This window comes from Caloenas nicobarica, chromosome 10 (genome assembly GCF_036013445.1).
Source record: "Caloenas nicobarica isolate bCalNic1 chromosome 10, bCalNic1.hap1, whole genome shotgun sequence".
Taxonomy (NCBI): Eukaryota; Metazoa; Chordata; class Aves; order Columbiformes; family Columbidae; genus Caloenas; species Caloenas nicobarica.
In genome coordinates, this window is record NC_088254.1 from 2,004,381 (window position 1) to 2,025,469 (window position 21,089).

Here is a 21,089-nt window from a genome sequence, read left to right on the forward strand (position 1 = left end):
CAGAAGATTGATGGAAAGAATAAGATCGATCCTTCTAAGTGGTCTGCATGCTGTGTCTGTCAGGCTTTGAAGTTCCTCGGGTGACGGATGCTCATCACTCAGTGAGATGAAGCAGGTTTAATGCTCTTCCCTTTGACATCAGCTCAGCCAACCTGCTCCTCCCGTGGGCAACTGGCATTTGACATCAGCAAACTCCAGCGGTCTCCTTAGGGCAGGTTCAGATCAGAAGGACTGTCTCAGACACATAAAGTCCCTGCACAGCTGGCAGAAGCATGGCAGCTCTTCATGAAGTACTTGGTGTGATGTGCATCCCTCTTTGCTGGGCCTGGCTACAAAATCGGGGTCTAAACCTGGCTGTAGAGCAAAGCATCACTCCTGCTTGCTGTCCTGGAATGGCTGAAGAGATGCAGAAGGCTGGGTTGGAAAAGAGACCGTCATCCCCTCCAGACCCACTCCACCACGCTTTGAGTTCAAGAGTGGTTCGGGGATGATGTGCAGGTGCTGATCCTGAACACGGGATCTCCAAGATCGAACCCTCTCTTTGAAAAGCACCTTAAAGTTTGGGGTTTGCAGGTGATGATGACACTGGAGAGTGACGTGCTGATGCTCACAAAGGTCTCTGAGGACAAGGGATACAGGAGTGGAAAGGACATTCACCAGAAAGCCCTTCAGCCCAGGACGTCACCTCCAGCAGTGTGACACGGCAAGACGCCCCAGGAGAAGACGCAGAACCTGCTGCCTCCCACACAGCCCAATTCCTTCATTGCTCATTTCCTTCCTACCTCAAAGCTGTAGGTTATAACCTTACCCTGCCTACCTCATTGTAATTTTACTCTTTGTCTTCATCAATGCTTTAACAAGCCCGACTCATCCCTTTCATAGGAAGCGGGTTTTGAATCCACAATGCAATAAAGCTGCTTATTCACTCCTGGCTCCTCTGCACTGTTTTCTCTCGCAGGAGACACGTCTGCTCCCCGGTAGCGGCACGAAGGGTGCTGAGAACATTGCTGCTGCGCCGCTGTGAGTCAATGCGAGTTCGACCTTTGGCAAATTGTTTCTTGAAGGCCAGAGACATTTGTTTGTCCTGTACTTAAATGCCTTTCACTGACACATCAGAGCAACCGCAGCCCATTGCTGAGTGACAGCCCGGCACAACCGAGGGCCCAGTGAATGTCCAACAGGATGAAAAAGAACATGAAAATACTATAATGTCTGCAGGTAATGGGGTCAAAGGAGGCCTACTACGGAAAACTTAATTTTCAGATGACTTTTGACTGTGCTAGTACAGTGCTTTCTTATCATCATAGCCCCTATTGTTTTTAAGCCATAAACCCAATTTTCCCAATAACAAATCCTACAATTTTTTTTTCCTGAAAAGCCTGTTTGTCACAGTCCCTTACAATTTCCTACCTTTCTTCATCTTTCTCCCAAAGCTTGGTTTGAACAAGAAGCATTCAGCATCCTGCACCTTTTACGAGATGCTGTGTCCTGACACACAGTGTTATTTTTTTTTCCCTTTCTCCACACCTCAGTCATCCTTATGGACTAGTAATCAGAAGAGATAGTTTCTACCGTTAAACAAAATAAAACAAAAAAGAAGGTGGCGCATTTTGGAGACAGAACCCTCCAACGGGACACAACACCAGTTGTATCAGTTAAAGCCAGATTTGAATTTAAGAACAAAGCAAGGGGAGAGAGGAAAGAAAGGTATCGTGTATAAATTCCCAAGGTCCTTCTCTTGAGGGGTAAAAATCCAAAGGTCTGGAAAAGAAGAGAGAGAAAGTCACGGGCAAGGAAAGACCAACTTACAGGAAATAGGTTTTGCACCTAAAACTGCTTCTCAGGACCCGCAGCACAGGGAGATGTTCCTGAAGGATCCCTCTGATGCAGAAATGTGGGGGCTGTGCCCTCGCCTGTGAAATAAAGAGACACGGAGGTGAAGGCGAGACAAATTTAATTTACTGAAATCCAAACCAGACTGAAAGTTTTGCATTTCTTTCCAAGATGTTGATCTTTCCTTCGACCGAGAGCTTGATGGAAGGGCTAACGAGAGCTGTGAGCTTAAATAACGGTGTGATAACAAATACTTGGAGACCAATGGTGTGATGAAAAAAATTCATACAAACACTGTGTAGAGGTTCAGCTGTGTTTTCTTATTATTGTCCCAAGTACAATTCTGAAAACAAAAATCTACTGAGTTTTTAACTTTCTAGGAAAAGAAAAAAAAAGAAACCATGACAGGGTGGAGATCAAACACTGAGGGGTTTTTGCCTCATCTGTGGTATCGTAGGAAGCGGCAACGTTTGGAAAGCAGGAAGAGGCTGCAAATATTGCATTGCCCAGGCAAAAATCCTCTTGGTTGCTCTTGTCCCGAGCTATGAAGAAAAGTCTCTGCCCCGGATTGGGTACAGTTTAAAATCCAGCCGTGCTCCTCAGCACGGGATAAAGCTTCACCTGCCACCTGCCCTGGGCTACTGATTAAATCGCTGAGATGCCTCCCGGTCCGGCCACCTCTCGCTGTGCCCTGGGGAGGGTCAGCACATCTGTGAGCACCCGGGAAAGTGCCTGAGGTCGTCTCAGCACCAAGAAGCACCAGACGGGTGTTCAAGTACATACGGGCCGGGGCAGGAGTGGCTCAGTCAGGGGAGCTGTGCACCAGAAGCCCTCGTTTCTGAGCTATTTTATTCTTACCGTAGTGCTGAAATTAGCTTCTGTACATGATTCCGGGTTTAGCACTTTAAATATGAAAACTCTCCAGGCACAGAATGATGCCAGAAGTGTCAGATTCGCTTTAGCATTATCGATGGATTTGCACAGAAAGCAAAAATCCTATACCTTGTTTTGGGGCTACATTGCACTTAAATCCTTGTTTGACATCTGGAAACATTCATACATTCTCCTAAATGCCTCTCCTAGCCATACAAGATAATTTGCGTGCAGTGTGATTTCATCTGCTCACCTCTTCTTTCACATCTTGCCTTCAAACATGGTCGTATGGACTGCTTGTTCTTCTTATGGAAAAAAAAATAGTTTATTATATCCAAAGGCTGTTGTAACATATGGGCACAAGCTCTGCTTCCCCAAGAGACCCGTCTTGAGAGGGGAAGGTTGGAGTGAAAGGGCAGACTCTTAGGGCTTCTGGGGTATCTCTGATGTGAACATTTTACTGTTAAGCTTGTCTATAAATTAATTGAAGAAAAGGCTTTGTGCAGAAATCCCAGCCTCGGACTGAGCCTGCCCACACTGGACCACCTTGTTGCAGTTCAATGTGTTGGCCAAACTACGGGACGACACAACTGCGACCACCGAACCCAGAACACCCCGCTTGCCCCTCAGCTCTGCCAGCAACTCAGACCAACCCCGTGCCCACATCTACATCGCTATCTCTATTTTTGTGAATGTGCAGAGCAACCTCTCAAGCTTTCTTGGGGAGGCTTTGCAATGTACAGCAATCACTAGGAGAGTGCTAGGGGCACTTTAGGACAGAGAACCCTCACAGAATTATTCTTCTCACAGTTTTCTCAAGCTTTGGTTAAACTTTCTCGCAAAGTTCAGGAGAGTTTCCAGGAGGGACGTGGGCTGTGGCTTGATGCCGCTGGTTTGTCTGCCCCAGCAGCTTTGCCTCTGGCTCCCACCTGGGATACAACCGTCCCACTCTGCGTTTTTGCCCACACAACCGCTTGCGGGCCTATGTGTAAGCTGACGAAGGAAGTAATGAAGTTTAATTTCTTCCCCGAAGAGGTTTATAAAGACTTGATCAGTGCTCTCCGGTTCACAGAGCGGTCCCGCTGCCATTGCGTGGGGTGACTGAAAGCACGAAGGCAAGAACAGCTCAAACCAGTCTTGTCACCTTGGGAAATGTATGGGGAAACCACGGTGTCCCGCGGCCACTTTGGTCCTAAGGCCAGGCCCGGGGCTGCAGTCACATCAAACATTGCTTGAGTAGGAGAAACATCTTGAGAAGGTCCTCTGGCCATCGCTTGGAGCACGGGTGGGTGGGTGTCAGAGGATGGAGCAGACTCTGTTCAGTGGTGCCCAATGCCAGGGTGAGGGGCAACGGGCACAGACCGAAACACAGGAGGGTCCAACTGAAAACGAGGAGAAACTTCTTTGCTGGGAGGTGCCAGAGCCTGGACCAGGCTGCCCAGAGCGGCTGTGGAGTCTCCTTCTCTGAGACATTCGAACCCGCCTGGACTGACCTGTGTGATCTGCTCTGGTGACCCTGCGTTAGCAGGGGGTTGGACTGGATGATCTCCAGAGGGCCCTGCAACCCCAACCAGCCTGTGATTCTGTGATTCTATGGAAGTGAGCCCGTCTGGAGCCAACCTGAGAAGGGGGTCACCATGAACCTGTCTCACGTTCTGGCGCAGAGGCCTGCAAGTGGTTGTGTTGCCTGCAGTTCTCCTGGGCGAAGAAAATCGGCTGTCTGAAAGTTATTCTCGCAGTTTTCTCGTCGAGTCGTAAAACGGGTTTGCTGCTGCGCTGGCGAAAGTCGATACGGGACACGTGGGTCCGTTCCAGCAGCCTTGGACAACAACCCCGCCGCGAGCAATCAGTCTGTCTCATCACGCCTCCACTAAATGGGAATCAGAAGCACAGCGGGGCACAAAACAGCTCTTTCTCAACAGGATTTTGCCGAATTAGGCTTCTTACTCCCAGTCTCAACCTCGCTGGGATACCTGGCTTTGTGCTTTTTTATTTGACATGGGAATTTAAGGTCAGGTCTCCACCATTGCAAGCGCCGCGGCCATTGACTACAAGCTGCCGTAAGCACAGATGTGGAGTGAGGGCAAGCTTTTTCTGCGTTTGAAGTGGATCAGTGGTCGTACAGAGGGTTCTTATTGAAGAGACGCATCGGCTCACCAGCATATGTGTGAAAAAGCAAAAAAGGGACGAAAAAATGTGTTTGGGGCAATGCAGAGAGCGTGCCCAGGGAGTTGGAGAGACCAGAAAGCCAGAGCACAAGGTGTAAATGGTTTTAAATGTATACAGATGACATCTGTGTAATTAATCACCCTGATTTAAGTTACACCGATTTTTTTTGTGTGTAGATAACGCCAAAGGCTACGCCGTTATCTCAGAGTAATGTTTGTGTCTGGAGGTTCATTCTCACCCTGCCAATAATAAACCTTCCCCGGAGTTTCTGAAACATTAATTATAGTTTTGTAAAGTGCAAGTTTTGCAACCAGCTCAAGGTAATTCTCTGTAACACTGAGCTCTGACAGAAACAAATTAATTGCTGGTTTGAGAACTGACAGTTGCCTAGGCATGAGCGCTCAAGACTTTATTACGTTTATGTATAAATAAAATGGGTCTCACTGCACTTGCCAGCCCGCCCGCCTACGTATGCACACGTACACCCTCCGATATGGCCAGCACCTGGGGAGAAACGGCTTCCCCCAGCCCAAACGCCAAAAAGGAAGCACGAACAACCCCAAACAGGAGGAAGAATTAAAACCGAAGATCTCAGATGCAGCTGGACCGTGTCATCCAGGAGCTTCTCAGAGTGAGGTGGCACTGATCCCCGCTCCAGCCTCGGCACGTCCCCGGAGCGGAGGGACGTGTTGGAACAGCATCTCCTCCACATCCACGGCTTCTGTCTCTTCTGCATCAAATCCCTCAGCTTGGATCACAAAACAAGCCTAAAGGGACAAATTTAAACCTCAAAAAAAAAAAAAAAAAAAAAGGAAGATTTTTTTATTTCCAGGTTTGTCAAGTTACCACATTGGATGAAAAATAAAGAAAAAGAAATGTGATTTTTAGATCGTACAGAAGAATATAGATTCTCCGTAGCCCTTGTTGTGTCTCTGTTCTCTAGAGGAGGGGATGGAGTTTCCACCCCGCCGCTGCCTCTCTCCTTGGCCATCTGGGCTGGAGCTACATTCCCTTCGGCATTATATTTCCTAATTAGCACAATCCTTCAGCTTACAGTGGCTTTCCTGCAAGCCTCAACTCGCTCAGGACTGTGGCAGATCTTTACAAATTGTGTAAGAAATGTCAGCTCTCTTACTAGACAGAGCTTACAGGTCCTGAACAGCTTTTCATGGGGATGTGCTGAAATACCAGTAACAGTTGCGATACGGAAAGTGTGCGACGTTGCTCTTTTCTTGGTCTTGAGGGACAGGATATCACCTCCAAAAGTAGAAAGGTGATGACAACCATTCAGAAATGAAGGAAGTGAAGCTATGTGTGCCAATTAAAAAAAAATATTTTGCCCATGTGACTGATGACAAGGAAAAAAAGTATTATTTAACTAGATGAGAAACAAGCACAGTATGTAGGGTGTTGTTTGTTTGGTACCAGGTGTAGATGGTGAAACTGCTACGTCACAGGAATGACAAACTTGATGAATATTTGTCTTTTATTGTGATGGAACGAGGGTGTTTATACCTGAGCACAAAATGCTTCACGGCATCGCGGAGTGGTTGAGGTCAGAAGGGACCCCTGGGGCCCCCCTGGTCCAACCTCAAGCAGGGTCACCCAGAGCCAGTTGCCCAGGACCATGTCCAGGTGACTTTTGATACCTCTAAGGGTTGTTTTGGGCCCCTCGTCATAAGAAGGGTACTGAAGCACCGGAGAGAGGGCAGAGGACGGAACGGAGCTGGGGAAGGGGCTGGAGCACAAGTGTGATGGGAGCGGCTGAGGGAGCTGGGGGTTCAGCTGGAGAACAGGAGCTGAGGGGAGACCTTCTGATCTCTGACCTGCCTGAAAGGAGCTTGGAGCCAGGGGGGGTCGGGCTCTGCTCCCCAGGAACAAGCGCCAGGACCAGAGGAAACGGCCTCAAGTTGCGCCAGGGGAGGTGGAGGTTGGATCTGGGGAACAATTTCTTGCCCAAAGGGCTGTGGGGCATTGGAACAGGCTGCCCAGGGCAGTGCTGGAGTCACCATCCCTGGAGGGGTTGGACAGACGGAGATGAGGTTCTCAGGACATGGGGCAGTGCCAGGGGTGGGTTATGGTTGGACTCGATGATCCTGAGGGTCTTTTCCAACTGAAATGATTCTGTGGTTCTGTGGATGGCAACTCCATAACCTCCCCGGGCAACCTGTGCCAGTGCTTGGTCAACATCACAGTGGAGAAGTGTTTCCTGATGTTCAGCTGGAGAAGAGGAGCTGAGGGGGATCTGATCAATGGGATCGATATCTCAGGGTGGGTGTCAGAGGATGGACCAGACTCTGTTCAGCGGTGCCCAACGCCAGGGTGAGGGGCAACGGGCACAGACCGAAACACAGGAGGCTCCATCTGAAAACGAGGAGAAACTTCTTTGCTGGCAGGTGCCAGAGCCTGGACCAGGCTGCCCAGAGCGGGTGTGGAGTCTCCTTCTCTGAGACATTCAACCCCGCCTGTGCGATCTGCTCTGGCGACCCTGCGGTAGCAGGGCTGGTTGAGGGATCTCCAGAGGCCCCGCAACCCCAGCCAGCCCGCGGCTCTGCGTTTCTGCGGTCGTGTGACCGGGACGCACGCACAGGCCCCGGCCTGGCCCCGGCGCTGGCTGAGCGGGGGCGGTTCCGCCGTGCCCGGCCCGGCCCCGCTCCGCCCCCGGCCCCGCCCGCCGCCGCCGCCGCCATGTTGCGGCCGTTGGTGCCCGGTGCGGGGTGAGGCCTGCGCGGGGCCGCGGCGGCGGCGGGGCCCTCCGACGAGAAGCCGCCTTGCGTGGGTGAGTGCTCGGCCGCGCCGGGGCCCGCCCCTCCCGCTCGCCCTCCGCCCTCCCCGCGCCCTCCCGCCCGGGCGGGTGCTGCCGCCCCGCGGGCAGGGCGGGCGGCCCCGCCGCCGGCAGCCGGAGCCCAGCGCTCCCGCCCGCCGCACCGGCTCTTCCGGCCCGCGGGGCGCCCGCAGCCTCCGCCCGCCGCCGCCAACCTCCGCGCCCCGCCGGCGGCTCCGGCCCCCGCGGCGGCCCGGCCCGGCCCGGCCCGGCCCGGCCCGGCGGCGCCGGGACAAACTAAGTTGCGGGGCTCGCCCACGTGCGGCGCGGCCCGCGGGGCTGTCAGCGGGGGCAGCGGGGCGGCCGCGGGCCTTTGTCTCGGGTGGGTCACGGGTGGGGGCGGCGGCGGGGCCGGGAGGGCCCCGGCTCGGCCCGGAGCCCCCGCACCGTTAGGCGGGGACGTGCCGCGTCCCCACACGGGGCGGCTGGAACTTTAACGGGTGTTGAAGCACCGGGTCCCGTTTGAAGCCTCCGGTTTGACCGTCCGCCAGCGGCGGGTTCCCGGTTCCCGCCCCGGCCCCGCGGCCCTGACAGCCCCGGGGCTCCCGCTGCCTCTGCCCTGTGCTCCACACCCCAAAACATCCCCCTGCCCGCCCCGCTCCCGCACCCCCTGCCCCCACACAGCAGCCCTGGCAGATGTTTTCCCTTCTACCTCGCTGTTATTTTGCAGATTCATCAATACCCGTTATAATTATTTCTCTTTCTTATTCAACCTGGGTGTCATTATATTTTTGTGCTTTCCTGTTAGGTGGCAACCTGGAACTCCCTCCTTGAGCGCTATGGTACGCGCTGGTTCGGAAGCTGCGCAGGAGCTGCCGTGGATCCCCGACAGCCCCCGGGAATAGCGCGGCCAGCGAAAGGTCTGTGTGCTGCGTGTGGGGGACGCGGGTCCCGCGGTGCCGCTGCCCGGCCGCGGAGTTTTGAACCTCAGATGCCGCCTCAAGCCAGTTCGCGGGGTTTTTTTGGGCGACTCGGAGCGTTACGTTCCCTGCCACCTGCAGAAAAGTGCTCTGGTGAGGGTGGTTTTGCACGTTTGGATACGTGCATTGTACTCCGTAAATCCTTCTTTGCTGGTTTTATTCACCTCTTCTATTGCTTTGCAAATCTCAGCCTCCATGGGTTCATCGGAAGCAGAGAGAGAAAACTGGATTCCAAGCTTGGGTTCTAAGGCAAGTCCTTTGCACGAGAGTGATGGAGTAAGGTCTTGATTTCCAGCTTTTCTCACAAGCCAGTTTGCCGACACTTTGACCTAATTTTCTTTAATATACTTTTCCTGTTTGTTGTCTGAGAACAGAAATAAAAGGTGTTTAGTCAATATTTTAAGTTTGCGACATTTAAAAATCACTTCTGTTGGCAAGATACTTTCTTGGGCCCAGAAGAATCTGGGTTTGATTTTGCTTTATTTGGAGAAATTGCAGCTTCACGTGTGACAAGTTTTGCGATGCAAATGGTTGAGTAGAGACTTGTGCTCTCGTAATAGCAAATAACATAAACTAGCCTGTTACAGGACTCAAAGATGTACACGAAAGCTTCTGAAAACACAAGGTTTCTTCCAAGAAAAGCATTTTTTGTAATGCTGCAGGTACCTCGGGTTTATTTTGTCTTGAATTTTAAAACACCGCCGCATCTGAGGGTGGGGATGGATGTTTGGGAGCGAGAATGGAAAAGTCGAGCGACTGGCTGCCCAGCGTGCTCTCCCAGCTTCCATCCTTCTTCCCACCCAAAGGAAGGGGAATTTCAGGTCCACGTTCTTTGTCAACTGCACTATTCTGTGATGTTTCCTGCCCGAGTCCTTATAGCATGCTGGCGACATGAAGCGTGCGGATGATCTGGGCTTCCAGGGGCTTAATGCACAGCTGCCGTACCTTGATGTGCCGCTTAAATTATTGCACGGCCCTCTGCGGACGTTCGTATTTGTGGTTTAATTTAAGAATGAGAACAAGTTTAAGCTGAACCATGGTGAGCCACTCTTAAGCCAAGTAAATCTCCGCAGGGCCTTTTGCAGCAGATTTAAGCGAAGCAGCAGCTCTGGGGCTCGTGTGCAGGCATGGCTGAGCTCAAGCTCAGAGACCAGCACGTCCTCCCGTTCCACGCCGAAGTGATTTCTCTGTAAATTGCTCCCTGTACGGGCAGTCTGGCGGGAGGGTCTGCGCTTTGCTTGGTTTTAATGCAATGCTTGATGGACTTCTAAACCCGATTGGAAATAATGAAAGCAGCCTTAAGTCAGTCGCCTTCTGGGAAGGTGTCGGCTTCTTCCTCTCCCTCCGCGTGTCCCGGGGTCGTCCCCTTCTCCTGGGCTTCTGCCACCCTGTCCCTCTGTCACCGCCGGGTTTGGCAGCGCTGGTGCAGCTGAGTCGAGTGAGCGTGGCAGGGTTCACGGTGCCTGTGGGTTCTCCTTGCCAAGCGCTCTGTGAGTTCAGTTGACGCTCTTTGGGTTTTTTGCCTCCCCTGCATATGTCGGTTCACATAAATTTGGGGGTTAAATGGAACACGTATTAACAAGAACAGCTTATTAAATATTTAGGAAGTTATATGTTGCGCCAGCTTGAAAATATTGTGATTGAACAGGGGAAAAACGGTGTCCCTGACAGTAGCGAACGCAAGTTCAAGTAATTCCGTGTTGTCAGTTTTCATTATGCGTCTCATCAGAGCTCGATTAGTGCTGTCGTAGGTCTCTTTGGCGAGTATCTAAGTTCTCCCTTCCCTTCTGGAGGGCATATAAAGAGCTGGCTGGGAACACCATTTTTGTCATGGTTTGGATATGATCTTTCATTCTGTCTTTGGGCACTTTTGCCTAACGTCGTTACCTAATTGAGGATTGCCCTGGTTTCAAATAAACCCTGCGTGGTTCACCGTGCTTTGAGCTGCTGTGTTGAAATATTTAATGAAGACGTGTATTATTTAAATTGCTCTGGGCAGGGAGTCATCTCACTTTTCAGGCCTCTTGCTCTTGGGCCACCTGTTTACTCCTGCCTTTTTTCCTTGAAGGAGGACGTAATCCTTCAGATATGACAATCCATTGAGAAAGCGCCAGCGAGTGTTGCCTATTAGCCCTAAAAAAACCCCAGCCAAACAAAAGAGAAACCCTGTGCTAATGTACTTCTGAATCTTTTCTGCCGAGGCTCATGACAACGGCTGGTTTTGCAGTAGCAATGTGTCTGACAGGTCGAAAAGATGTCCCCTGCGTGAGCCTGGTGCCATTTACAATGTCGTGTGTGATCCAGCTCTGTTCTCGGGGACGCTGGGAGGAGGGGATGGGTTGTGTTGCAGGACAGGAGTGAATCTCTCCTGGCACTTGTCACTTGAGTGGATGGGACCCAAGTTTTCGCTGATACTTCAGGCACAGCTACTGCAGGAGAGGTTCCTTCCCTGTAAAACACTGCTGTGGTGTCAAAAGCTGTGCTGAAAATGTTAATTTATTAGTGTATAAACGGTCAGTCTTGGAATAGTTAGAATGGAAGCCGAGGTGTCTGCTGCAGATGTTTCCAGCTGTTGTACCCTGCTGCAGTGGCGTTTCGGGCAGGTGTATTTTTTGTCACATGAGATGTTTAGGCAAATGAGTCTTGCAAAGCTTGTCCTTGAGGGAACGTACCTGACAAAGTATTTGCTTTTAATTGTAGCTTTCACCATGGGGGACATGAAAACCCCAGATTTCGATGACCTCTTGGCTGCTTTTGACATCCCCGATCCCACGAGCCTGGATGCCAAGGAGACCATCCCGTCAACCGGGGAGGAGAATGAGAATCATCTCAAGTCCTCGGGCATGTGCATAGATGAGAACGTGTCCTTGTCCCACTCTTTGCCTCCCTCTGATGCGCCCGTTGTGAGCGTGATAGTGAAGAACACGAGTCGCCAGGAGTCCTTCGAAGCAGAAAAGGAAGGGAATCACCTCGGGACTGGTCTGCTACACAACGGCTTTCGTGGCTCTGATCTGCCATCGGAGGCTCACACTTTAGTGCATAATTATGGCAAGTTTGAGTCGACTTTTATTAATGGCGACAGCTCGAGAAGTTACTCTGATAAACTGGACCAGTCCAAGTCGGAGCCTTTGCCAACGTTTAGTCAGTTTAGCCCGATTTCCAGCCCCGAACCAGAGGATGCGTTCAAAGAGAACAGTATTGGTGATAAACCCAAACATGCCCAAACTCCGTATTTTCCACCGCCTTCAATGTATATACCGACAGGAGCTTCAGTACTGGATAATCTTAGGAAGGTACCAGAGCCTGAATTAAGCATGTTTGATCAATACTGTAAAAAGGAACAAAAGATGGAAATCCACTGCCAGCCGGAGAACAGGCTGGAGATGAGCAGGAGAGACCACAACAAAGCAGCGGAGAGGTTTGTGGAGTCAAGCAAGGACTTGGTAGATACCAACAGCTTTCTTGGAGAAGGCTTGGTGTTTGGAGACCTCCCTCACAATAATTTAGGAGAAAGCAAGGGCTCTGTGCCTGAGCTAAACGTGTCTTCATCAGTTCCGCCTCGCCAGCGGTTAAAGCCAACTCATTCCAAGTTGTCGTCCTGCGTGGCGGCATTGGTAGCTCTTCAGGCCAAAAAGGTCGCGTGTATTCCAAAAGGCGACCAGCCAAACCTTACCAAGGAACCCGGTCCTTTTAAAGATGGGACAAAAGGAAGTCCAAAAATGCCCAAGTCACCAAAGAGTCCCCGAAGCCCCTTGGAGGTGGTGAGGAAGGCCGGCAAGCAGCCCGAGAGTCCTCGAAGCGTGTGCAGTGACAGCAGCGGGAAGGGCTCTCCTTCCATGGCCGCTGGCTCTCCACCAGCTATTCCCAAAGTTCGGATCAAGACCATCAAGACATCCTCTGGTGAAATTAAAAGAACTGTAACAAGAATTTTGCCAGAAAACGACGAGTTGGGCAAATCTTCGGAAGAGTCGCCTGCGGAAACCTCATCTGCCGAAGAGTTTATCAAATCTTTCCCGTCCCCTGACACCAGCGCGGTTATGGAGAGCGAGACTAGCAAGAATTCAACCAAAACCAGGGCTGCTGTGGCTATCCAGCTGTCAAACGCAACGAGTCCTTACGGGGATGATATGAAAACAGATCTCGCCGCAAACAGCGCGTGTGCCGTGTCCTTATCTCCGCTGCCCAGCTGCGGCGGCGGTGCCATAAAGGTGGGTGTGAAGAGGCAGCAGCAGCAGCCCTCCAGCGCCTCCAGCCTCCTGCCCAAAGCTGTGCACTTGGCCAATCTCAACTTGGTCCCACACAGCGTCGCCGCATCTGTCACGGCCAAGTCGTCCACGCAGCGGCGAAACCAGGCGCAGGTGACGCAGATGTCTGTGCCGCTGGTGCACCAGGTCAAGAAAGCTGCTCCCGTCGTCGTGGAGGCGTTTAATAAAGTGCTGCAGAGCGCCAACCCGGTGCCCGTCTATACTCCAAACCTTAGTCCTCCGCCTGACACCAGTATTAATTTACCTGCCTCTGGGTATTGTTGCCTAGAATGTGGGGACTCGTTTGCCTTAGAGAAAAGCCTGACTCAACACTATAGTCGACGAAGCGTCCATATCGAAGTCATGTGCACTCAGTGTTCAACGACACTGCTTTTTTTTAATAAGTGCAGCTTGCTTAAACACGCGAGAGATCATAAGAGCAAAGGGTTCATCATGCAGTGTTCTCAGCTGCTAATGAAGCCCATTTCCTTAGACCAAATGTTTTCACCTTCTCCTACGACCTCTTCGGCCTCCGTGGCTCCGCAGACGTTGCACTCGCTGTCTCCTTCACGTAAGTCCAGTGCCGCTTCGGGAGGCGGGGGAGGAATTTCCGCGGGTGCTCAGCCAGCCCTGCCGCTCTACATGGACCCGCTGAGGCTGATCCGGCACGGACTGAAGTGTTTGGAGTGCAACAAGCAGGCACAGGATTACGTTGCTTTAGCAGCTCATTACCAGAGAACCTCGGAAGATAATGAGAGACTGGTAAGTCATCATTTTAATGTTAGTAGTTAAATCTCTCGGAGTTTAAAGAGACTGTCCTCCAGGGGAAAAAAAATAGGTGTTGTAGGGGCAAATGAGTTGCTTTGCCTAAAAAGTTGCTTGTGGGGAGGATTTTGGGTACGCGTGAGCCTGGACGTGTGCGCATGTTTAGCATCACTTGCTTGCCCTCTTTTTACCCTTTGCCAACAAAGAGGGTAATGAGGAGACTGTGGAGATCCTTGAGCATCAAAGGAAGGTGTTGGAAGTGAACGATAGCTTGGATCACAGGAATGCCGCAGGGAGGACCAGCGGAGCGTTACCTGCAACAGGGTTTTGTGCTCTAAGCATGGCTAGAGGAGATCTGATATGATTTAATTTTACCTTTCCTAGAGCTTGCGCCAAAACCTTGTGTGTAATGCTTTGAACACCGGGTGCCGGTTTAACTTTTGTCGTGATACGGGGTGTGTTGGGCCAGGACTGGCTGAGAGGTGAGCGGTGCGGAGGAGTTCGTCAATCTCCTTTAAATATAAACCAACCTGAAGGTGAACAGGAGGAGGAATCCTTTCTCCTGATCGCTTTAGATGAGATAAAAGCTTTCGGCGTCCATCTAGCTGCCAGCAGATCTGACAAGCTCCCAGCCGGTCTGCTCCTCAAGCTCCATGAACAAGGACTCGGTGTCACCACGAGACATTCGGGGAGGTGACCGCCGGTCACAGCACCTGCATGTTCCAGAGCCTCCCTTTGCTTGTTCGGTGGTTTCCAGGAGTATTGAGGTTGCTGTGGTCCCGTTTAGATGCTTTGTTATCTTTCTCTTAAATTCATCATCAGAAAAAAAAAATAGATTATGGCTAAATGGTTTTTGTGTTGTGAAAAATGGCGAGGCCAGAAGGGTTTCTTGCCTGCGGCGGCCCAGCGAGCACTGTGTTCTGTCAACACCAGAACTTATTTTTCGACTATAATGCGTTTTTAGGAAACGTCAACAGGCTGGAATTAAAACCTGCAGGTGAAGGGATATAGTGAGTGCAGTGAGCTCAAATGTTAATCAGTCATATTAAAAATGTATTTCCTATTTTTGTTGTGGGATTATCAATTGAAGAGCTGCGTAAAGAGAGAAGGAGTGTCTGATAGTATTTTTAACCTGTAATCAAATAATTTATTCTGTTACTTAACCAAGAAGCCTCTCACTTTCAGTTAGGTCTGCTAGATATGAGATTATTTTTGTACCATTTTTTAAATAGAAGCGTTGAAAACTGGAGAAAAGAGGCAACATTAGAGCTTGTGAAACCATCTCCTCCCTGTTTGATCTTCCCATGCGTATACCCAATGGGATGCATCTGCTCATGCTCTTGCTCCACGGGATCTGTTGTTCTCCAGGCTGCCCAGGGCTGCTCCAAGGTATTCATGGAACATCTGCTTCACCAAAACCACTCACATCTCTAAAGGAAATGATAATTCTTATTATGAATGTAATAATTCTTCATGAATGTGAGTGAGTTTGGTATTAAGCATGGTGTGAGAAGGGTGTAGGTGGGGCTGTTGCAGGATCTATCGTTAGCTCCCAAAATAGGAAGACGTGGAACAGCCCAACCCCCCCGTTGAAGATACTGTGGACATGCCTGACTCTGCGGTAATGAAGCTCATTTCTTGGGTTGCTATTTTATTTTGGTCACAAATGAGAGGAATCTTGGATTGAGCAGCTGATTTTACAAACACTTTCTTAGGTGGTAGCAGCACTTGGACAATATTCCCGTCCTCTTCTTGTGCTCCCTCTGGTTTCCATCTCCAGACTTGCACCAGGTCGCTTGTGTTTTGGGGCAGTGACAGAAATTGTATTGCTGAGGGGGATATTGATGTAACACCTGTATTCAACATAACAAATCTTTTAGTGCCTCCAGCAGTGGATCAAAACCACGACCTCCACGTGGCAGAAGGCGTTGATTTATCTGCTGGTACTTCCAATTCAAACGGGTACAGGAGCAATAGTCGCGTATCCGTGCTTGGTCCAGAGCTTGCTGCCCCTGTGGGATGATCTGCCAGGGTGCAGAGGTGGTACAAACAGCTATGGGCAAGCTCAGACATGATCCACATCCCCTAATTTAATTAAACGCTATTTATAATTTTGCACATTTGTGCAAAAAACTGTGTATTTCTTCCTCCATACCTGATGTTTTTCTCGCTGTACTGAGACATCGGTTTAGAACCAACTGTATGGGGCGTGGTGGAGATGTTGTCATAATCTTTTAAAGCTAACAAAAGATTGTGCTGTACTATTTTTAATTTTTTAAAAACGATTTTAAAACTTTTTGATCCCAGAATTCAGACACAGACTCTTCACCATGCCTCCTTGAGAAAGGATGGAGGATCTTGATATTTCCTACGTAAAGCTATGGCTTGACTTAGACCTTTTAAAGAGCTTCAGGAAATAGCAGGGCAGGTCCCCACTGTATTATGGCCCAAAGCTTTTAATTCAGGTGCCTGGTACCAGATTGTGCCAAAATTAGAATTCTTGGGAGGGATACGTGTAGAAGGGAAAGAGTGTCGTTGGCTGAAGACGAAGGGTAGAAGTGATTTATCTGGATTTCTACGAGAAGGTGGAGACCTCTGACCTGTGGAAAATATTAATAATAAGCTAGGTGGATTTTTGATGTTCTTAGAAGCTCTTCTGTGAAATGACACCAAATCTGGATTATTAACCATGACTTGTGCACCTGATGTGACCGTAATTTGAGAAACTGAGCAGACTTTGAAGTGCTTTTAGCTCAATAACCTCTTTAGACCTGGTGTGGAATGGGGATGTCGTCTTGCTAAGGAGGAAGGGTTGGTCAGCAGGGTTGATGAGGAAAAGAAATAGCAGGAAAAAGGCTTATTTTATAAGCGGGAAAGCTGAGGGACGAGGAGGCTGCGGTAAGAGGTAGGAATGATTGGATTGGAGCGGGGATTCTCCATGAGAAAACTTATCCTGTGTGGGTACTTAAGGCTTCTCACTTTAATTGGGATTTCTTCCCGTGACTTTGTGAATTACTCTGACATCTTCATGTCTCCTGTATCCCTTTAAAAGGAAAATAAGGTGATTCGGGGCTTTTCTGTTTGTGTGTTTCAGTTGGCGGCTTGGGAAATACTTGGGCTTATCTTTGCGAATGGCCCTGAGTAAAGTCCAGAGAGCTGATAAGGAGTAAATGAGTTTCCTCGGTGCGGCCAAAATGAGGATGACCTGGCTGGGTCACCATGTTTTGGAGGAAGGACGGACGGTACGGACATGGCAGGAGAGAGAGGAGGAGATCTGGAGGAAGAGAGGGGATGATGCTGGGGTCGAGAAAGACCTTTAGAAAATTGATTGAGCGCTTGACCTTAATATTCCATTTGAGCCCTGTGGTGGCTGCATGATTGCAGGTGTCCAAAGTACAGCAGGGAAGTCCCACCGGGCTTATTTTTGTACGGAATGTGTGTCAGATGAAGGCGGTTCACCAAATACCGCGGGGATCTCCGTGGCTGTGCGAACTGGGAGCTAATCCGCTTCAGAAATAGAAAGAACTGGATTTAGGGGATGTGTGTTTTCAGTGATCATCTTAACAGATCACAGTTAGTTTTGGAGACAAGTGAGGCCAATTTTGCAATTTTTGCAAGCTTGTGAATCAGGTCACTTGATGGAACTTTTCACTTTTCAAGCGCAGAACCACAAGAAGAAAGCAGTACGTGAATTTGAATATCGGTAGATTGGATGCTGTTCAAACTAGAAGCTGTGCTGTGTTAGGCAGGATGCTCATCCAGATGTTCAAAAGGTGGCAGCAGATGTTTCGTGTAACTTCAGGTCCGTTTGGTCTGACTACAGCGGTGTTATGTTCTAGAGCAATACTTTTGGGGGGTGGAAAAAAAGGGGGATGATTAAATAGGTGCAGTGTGTGCCAAATTAATCTGATATAAATCTATAATTTATTTTTGGAGTAGAGAAATAGGTAGATCCTAATCTTGTTGGTGTCCGCGGGACGGTTGGTAACGTGCCATGCGAGGAGCGGCTGTTCTGAAGAACTTGAATGATGAGGTTGGAGCAGAATCAGTTAAAAGGAGGTGACGGCACCCAGGGCCAGGTTGCTTGTAGGACTTCCCGGCTTTAGGATACAGCTGTATTTGTATTAAGGACCTTGGAGGATGAATGTGTCGATAAAATTTGCTGAACCAACAGAGTGAGAAATCCCAGGAAACAGAGAGTATTTTACAGGAGGACCCAGAGCATCCTGAAGAGCAAGTGGGAATGGGATGAGTCAACGGAAGAGCAGGATGCGTGTGTTGGGTCAGGAGGAGGCTCTGGGTGACCCAGATGACAGTTGTGCGGAGGATTTATGTTCATCTGTGGAACCTGCTGGAAATACCCTCGCTGGAGGAGTCGGCTGTGGCGTTTATGGGGGATAAACTGGAATAAACGAGGGAGAAACGGTCAGAGAAATGGAAAGGGGGGGGAATTAAAAAACTTTTGTGAGTTTAGCTTGGCAAAGACCTGGTAAATCAGGGTGGGTCTCCTTTAGTCCTGTAGTAGATAAAGTATTATGTTAAGGTGAGGGTTGTAGCACTTTTTTTCCCTAGAAACTAAATCTGTAAAAAAATCAGTGTTTCCTGTATTTGCAGGGATGGCCCTGGGTGGTTCATCAGCATCGGGTTTTTGTAGCTGTTTCAGGGCTGGGCTCAAATTCCAGATGAACAAAACCCGTGGAGCTCCTGGTGCCTTCATTTCAGATGTTCTTTATCCTTAAAGAGCAGCTACAGAGGACAGTGTATCCACTGTGATGTTTATAGAAAATGACTTTTTTAAATTTAGGGGCAACAATGATGCAAGAGCAGACTGAAATAGATTTACACGCATAATTAAAGGACGGTCAGTAATCATCAGACGAGTGAATTCTGGAAGAGGTTTGCAGCAGAAGTAACGAACAAAAGACACAAACTGCTGTTGAGACGGAGCATGTTTGGTTTTTTGGCCAGGACAGACCAGCGCACAGTAACATGCAGGAATTCAAAGTACTTCCTGACCCTCTTGGGCATAATTGTCCATCTACTGGTAACAGCGATGTTTCATACCTTTTTGTTTTTTTTCCAGTGTTTCTTGACTTGACCACCCAAAATCCACTTGAGGTAGCCAGGAACTTGAATAAAGCACTAAATGTAAACCTCTGAATTTTCTTGCACTTTTGTGTTTTTGTTCTCCTCCCTCTTTTTCTTCTTCTATCGCACTTTATTTGTCCAGTAAGAATTTTTCAATGAGTCGTGACGTATCCTGTTTACACGCCACCTACGCTGGAGTTACTTAAAAGCAATTTTATTGCTGCCTTTTCTTTTTCTTCTTCCTTCCCCCCCTTAAATCAATGCTTTATAATTTCTTGGCTAAAACTTGCCAGGAGCCGACAGGACCACCTGCTGCACTGGTCATTTCCCAACAGCAAAGGAGCCAGAAAGACAGCAGCTCTATCTTTGCTATTTCCTTCCCCCGTTGCCCCCCTTTTCCTTCCCCCTTTGCCCCCCTTTTCCTCCCCCTTTCCTTCTGTGTGATCATATTTTAACTTAGAAAACAAGAGGACCGAATATCGACAAAAATTCCCTTGGCCCCGTAAAGCTCTACTTTCCACCTCTCCCCAGCCAAGGGTGGTTGATGCCGTCCTTGGTACTAGTGAGGACAGATTTTGGTTTACATGGAGATTTTCCTGATGGATTTTGTAGAAGCAAAGGGCTGGAGGATGTTATGATGGAAGCACGTTGAGGGAATGGAGCTCCAGGCAGGGATCACTGGACAAAGAGACGAGTGCTGGGGTAGGAGGGAGGTCCTGAACCCTGAGGCCAGAACAGGGTGTGGGATGAGGAGGAGGAGAGGCTGGGGAGGAAGAAAAGTTAAGGTGAAACTCCATGGTCTGCTTAAATCAGTGTGTGATCTGCTGCCACATGAGACGATGGTCCCACCATCTCCTCCTTCCTCGCTTGCCTGGCCCTGGTGATTCTGCAGCCCCCGGGAGACTGGGACCAGCTTGGGGGAAGAGGAGAATGAGGTGGGTACAAACTGGGGGCCAAGATGTGGAGGGGACAACCTCAGAGTCTGCTCCAGGTGGGATGGAAACTGAAGCTGAGAGCTGGTGTCTTCTGGCACCAACGCTTCTGCTCCCCTGTTATTCTGCCACGTGGGCACCAGTGATTCTGCCAAAGGTAACTGGGAGAGGATCAGAAGTGACCACAGAGCTCTGGAGGCCATGGGTAGGGGCATGGGGGCCCAGGTGGTGGTCTGCTCAGTCCTGCTGGTGAGGGGAAAGGGTGGGAGGAGGAGATGCTTCTAATGTCTAATGCTAATGCACAGGGACTAAGCGTGAGGAACTGGAGATCTATGTGTGGTTGCAGGGCCCTGATCTCGTTGACATAACAGAGATGTGGTGGCATGGCTCACAGGGCTGGAGTGGTGCGATGGAGGGACATTTTAGGAAGAACACCTTTAGGAAGGACAGGCTGGGATGACAGGGAGCTGGAGTTGTCCTTCATGTGAGGCAGCTCCGGGTACCTGGAGCTCTGCTGGGAGCGGTGAGGAGCCACCTGAGAGCGTATGGGTCGGGATTAAAGAGCTGACCAGTCTGGGTGACATTGTAGTGTCTGTCCACTCTAGGCCACCTGATCCCAAAGAACAAGTGAATGAGGCCTACAGATGGCTAGAAATGGCCTCATGTTCACAGGCCCGTGTCCTCTTCATGGGTGACTTCAGCTGGTAGGACAACCCAGCAGGGTGTAAACAGTCCAGGAGGTTCCAGGAGAGCATCATGACAACTCCCTGACGCAGGTGATAGGGGAGCCAACAGGAGAGGTGCTCTGCTGGACCTCAGACCCACCAACAAGGAAGAGCTTGTTAGGGATGTGAAGGTCAAATGCAGTGACCGTGAGACAGTAGAGTTCAGGATCCTGAGGACAAAAATCAAGGTTTCACTGGACTTCGGGAGGGTGGACTTGGGCCTCTTTACAGGTCTGCTCCAAACAGGCCCATGGGATAAGGCCCTGGAGGGATGAGAGGTCCAAGGAAGGAGGTTGATACTAAAGGGCCCTCTCCTCCATGCCCACATGTAGCCCATCCCACCAAACAGCAAGTCATGTAAAAATGCCACGATGCTGCATGGATGAACAAGGAGCTCTTGGCGGAGCTCGGACTTAAAAAGGGAATGTACAGAAGGTGGAAGTAGAGAAGAGTAACCTGGGAGGAAAGTGGAGGCACCATCTGAGTATACAGGGGTGATGTAGGAAAGCCAAAGCCTACGTGGAATGAGATCTGGTGGGGAATGTCGAAGGCAACAGGAAGGGCTTTTGTAAGCAGCCAAGGAGCAAAAGGCAGACTAAGGAGAATGTGGGCCCATCGTTGAGCAGGGTGGGGGAACCTGGTGGCACAGGACGTGGAAGAGGCTTTACTAGCAGGACCAGCCTTTGGGAATGTAAGGACCTGGAGACTGGTCAGGG

At 50.0% G+C, this 21,089-nt stretch overlaps 1 protein-coding gene across 2 annotated transcripts in view; it reads left to right on the plus strand.

The window, feature by feature from the left end:
* Positions 1-7,565: 7,565 nt before the first annotated feature.
* Positions 7,566-21,089, plus strand: part of ZNF592 (zinc finger protein 592) — a 39,524-nt gene continuing 26,000 nt past the window's right edge. The window contains exons 1-4 of one of the 2 annotated variants that reach the window (XM_065642139.1): positions 7,566-7,654; positions 8,448-8,559; positions 8,810-8,868; positions 11,320-13,625. In XM_065642139.1, coding sequence (XP_065498211.1) covers positions 11,328-13,625 — 2,298 coding nt within the window. In that variant the 5' untranslated portion in view covers positions 7,566-7,654; positions 8,448-8,559; positions 8,810-8,868; positions 11,320-11,327. The remainder of the gene's footprint in view (positions 7,655-8,447; positions 8,560-8,809; positions 8,869-11,319; positions 13,626-21,089) is intronic. The other variant, XM_065642138.1, reaches the window with a different exon arrangement.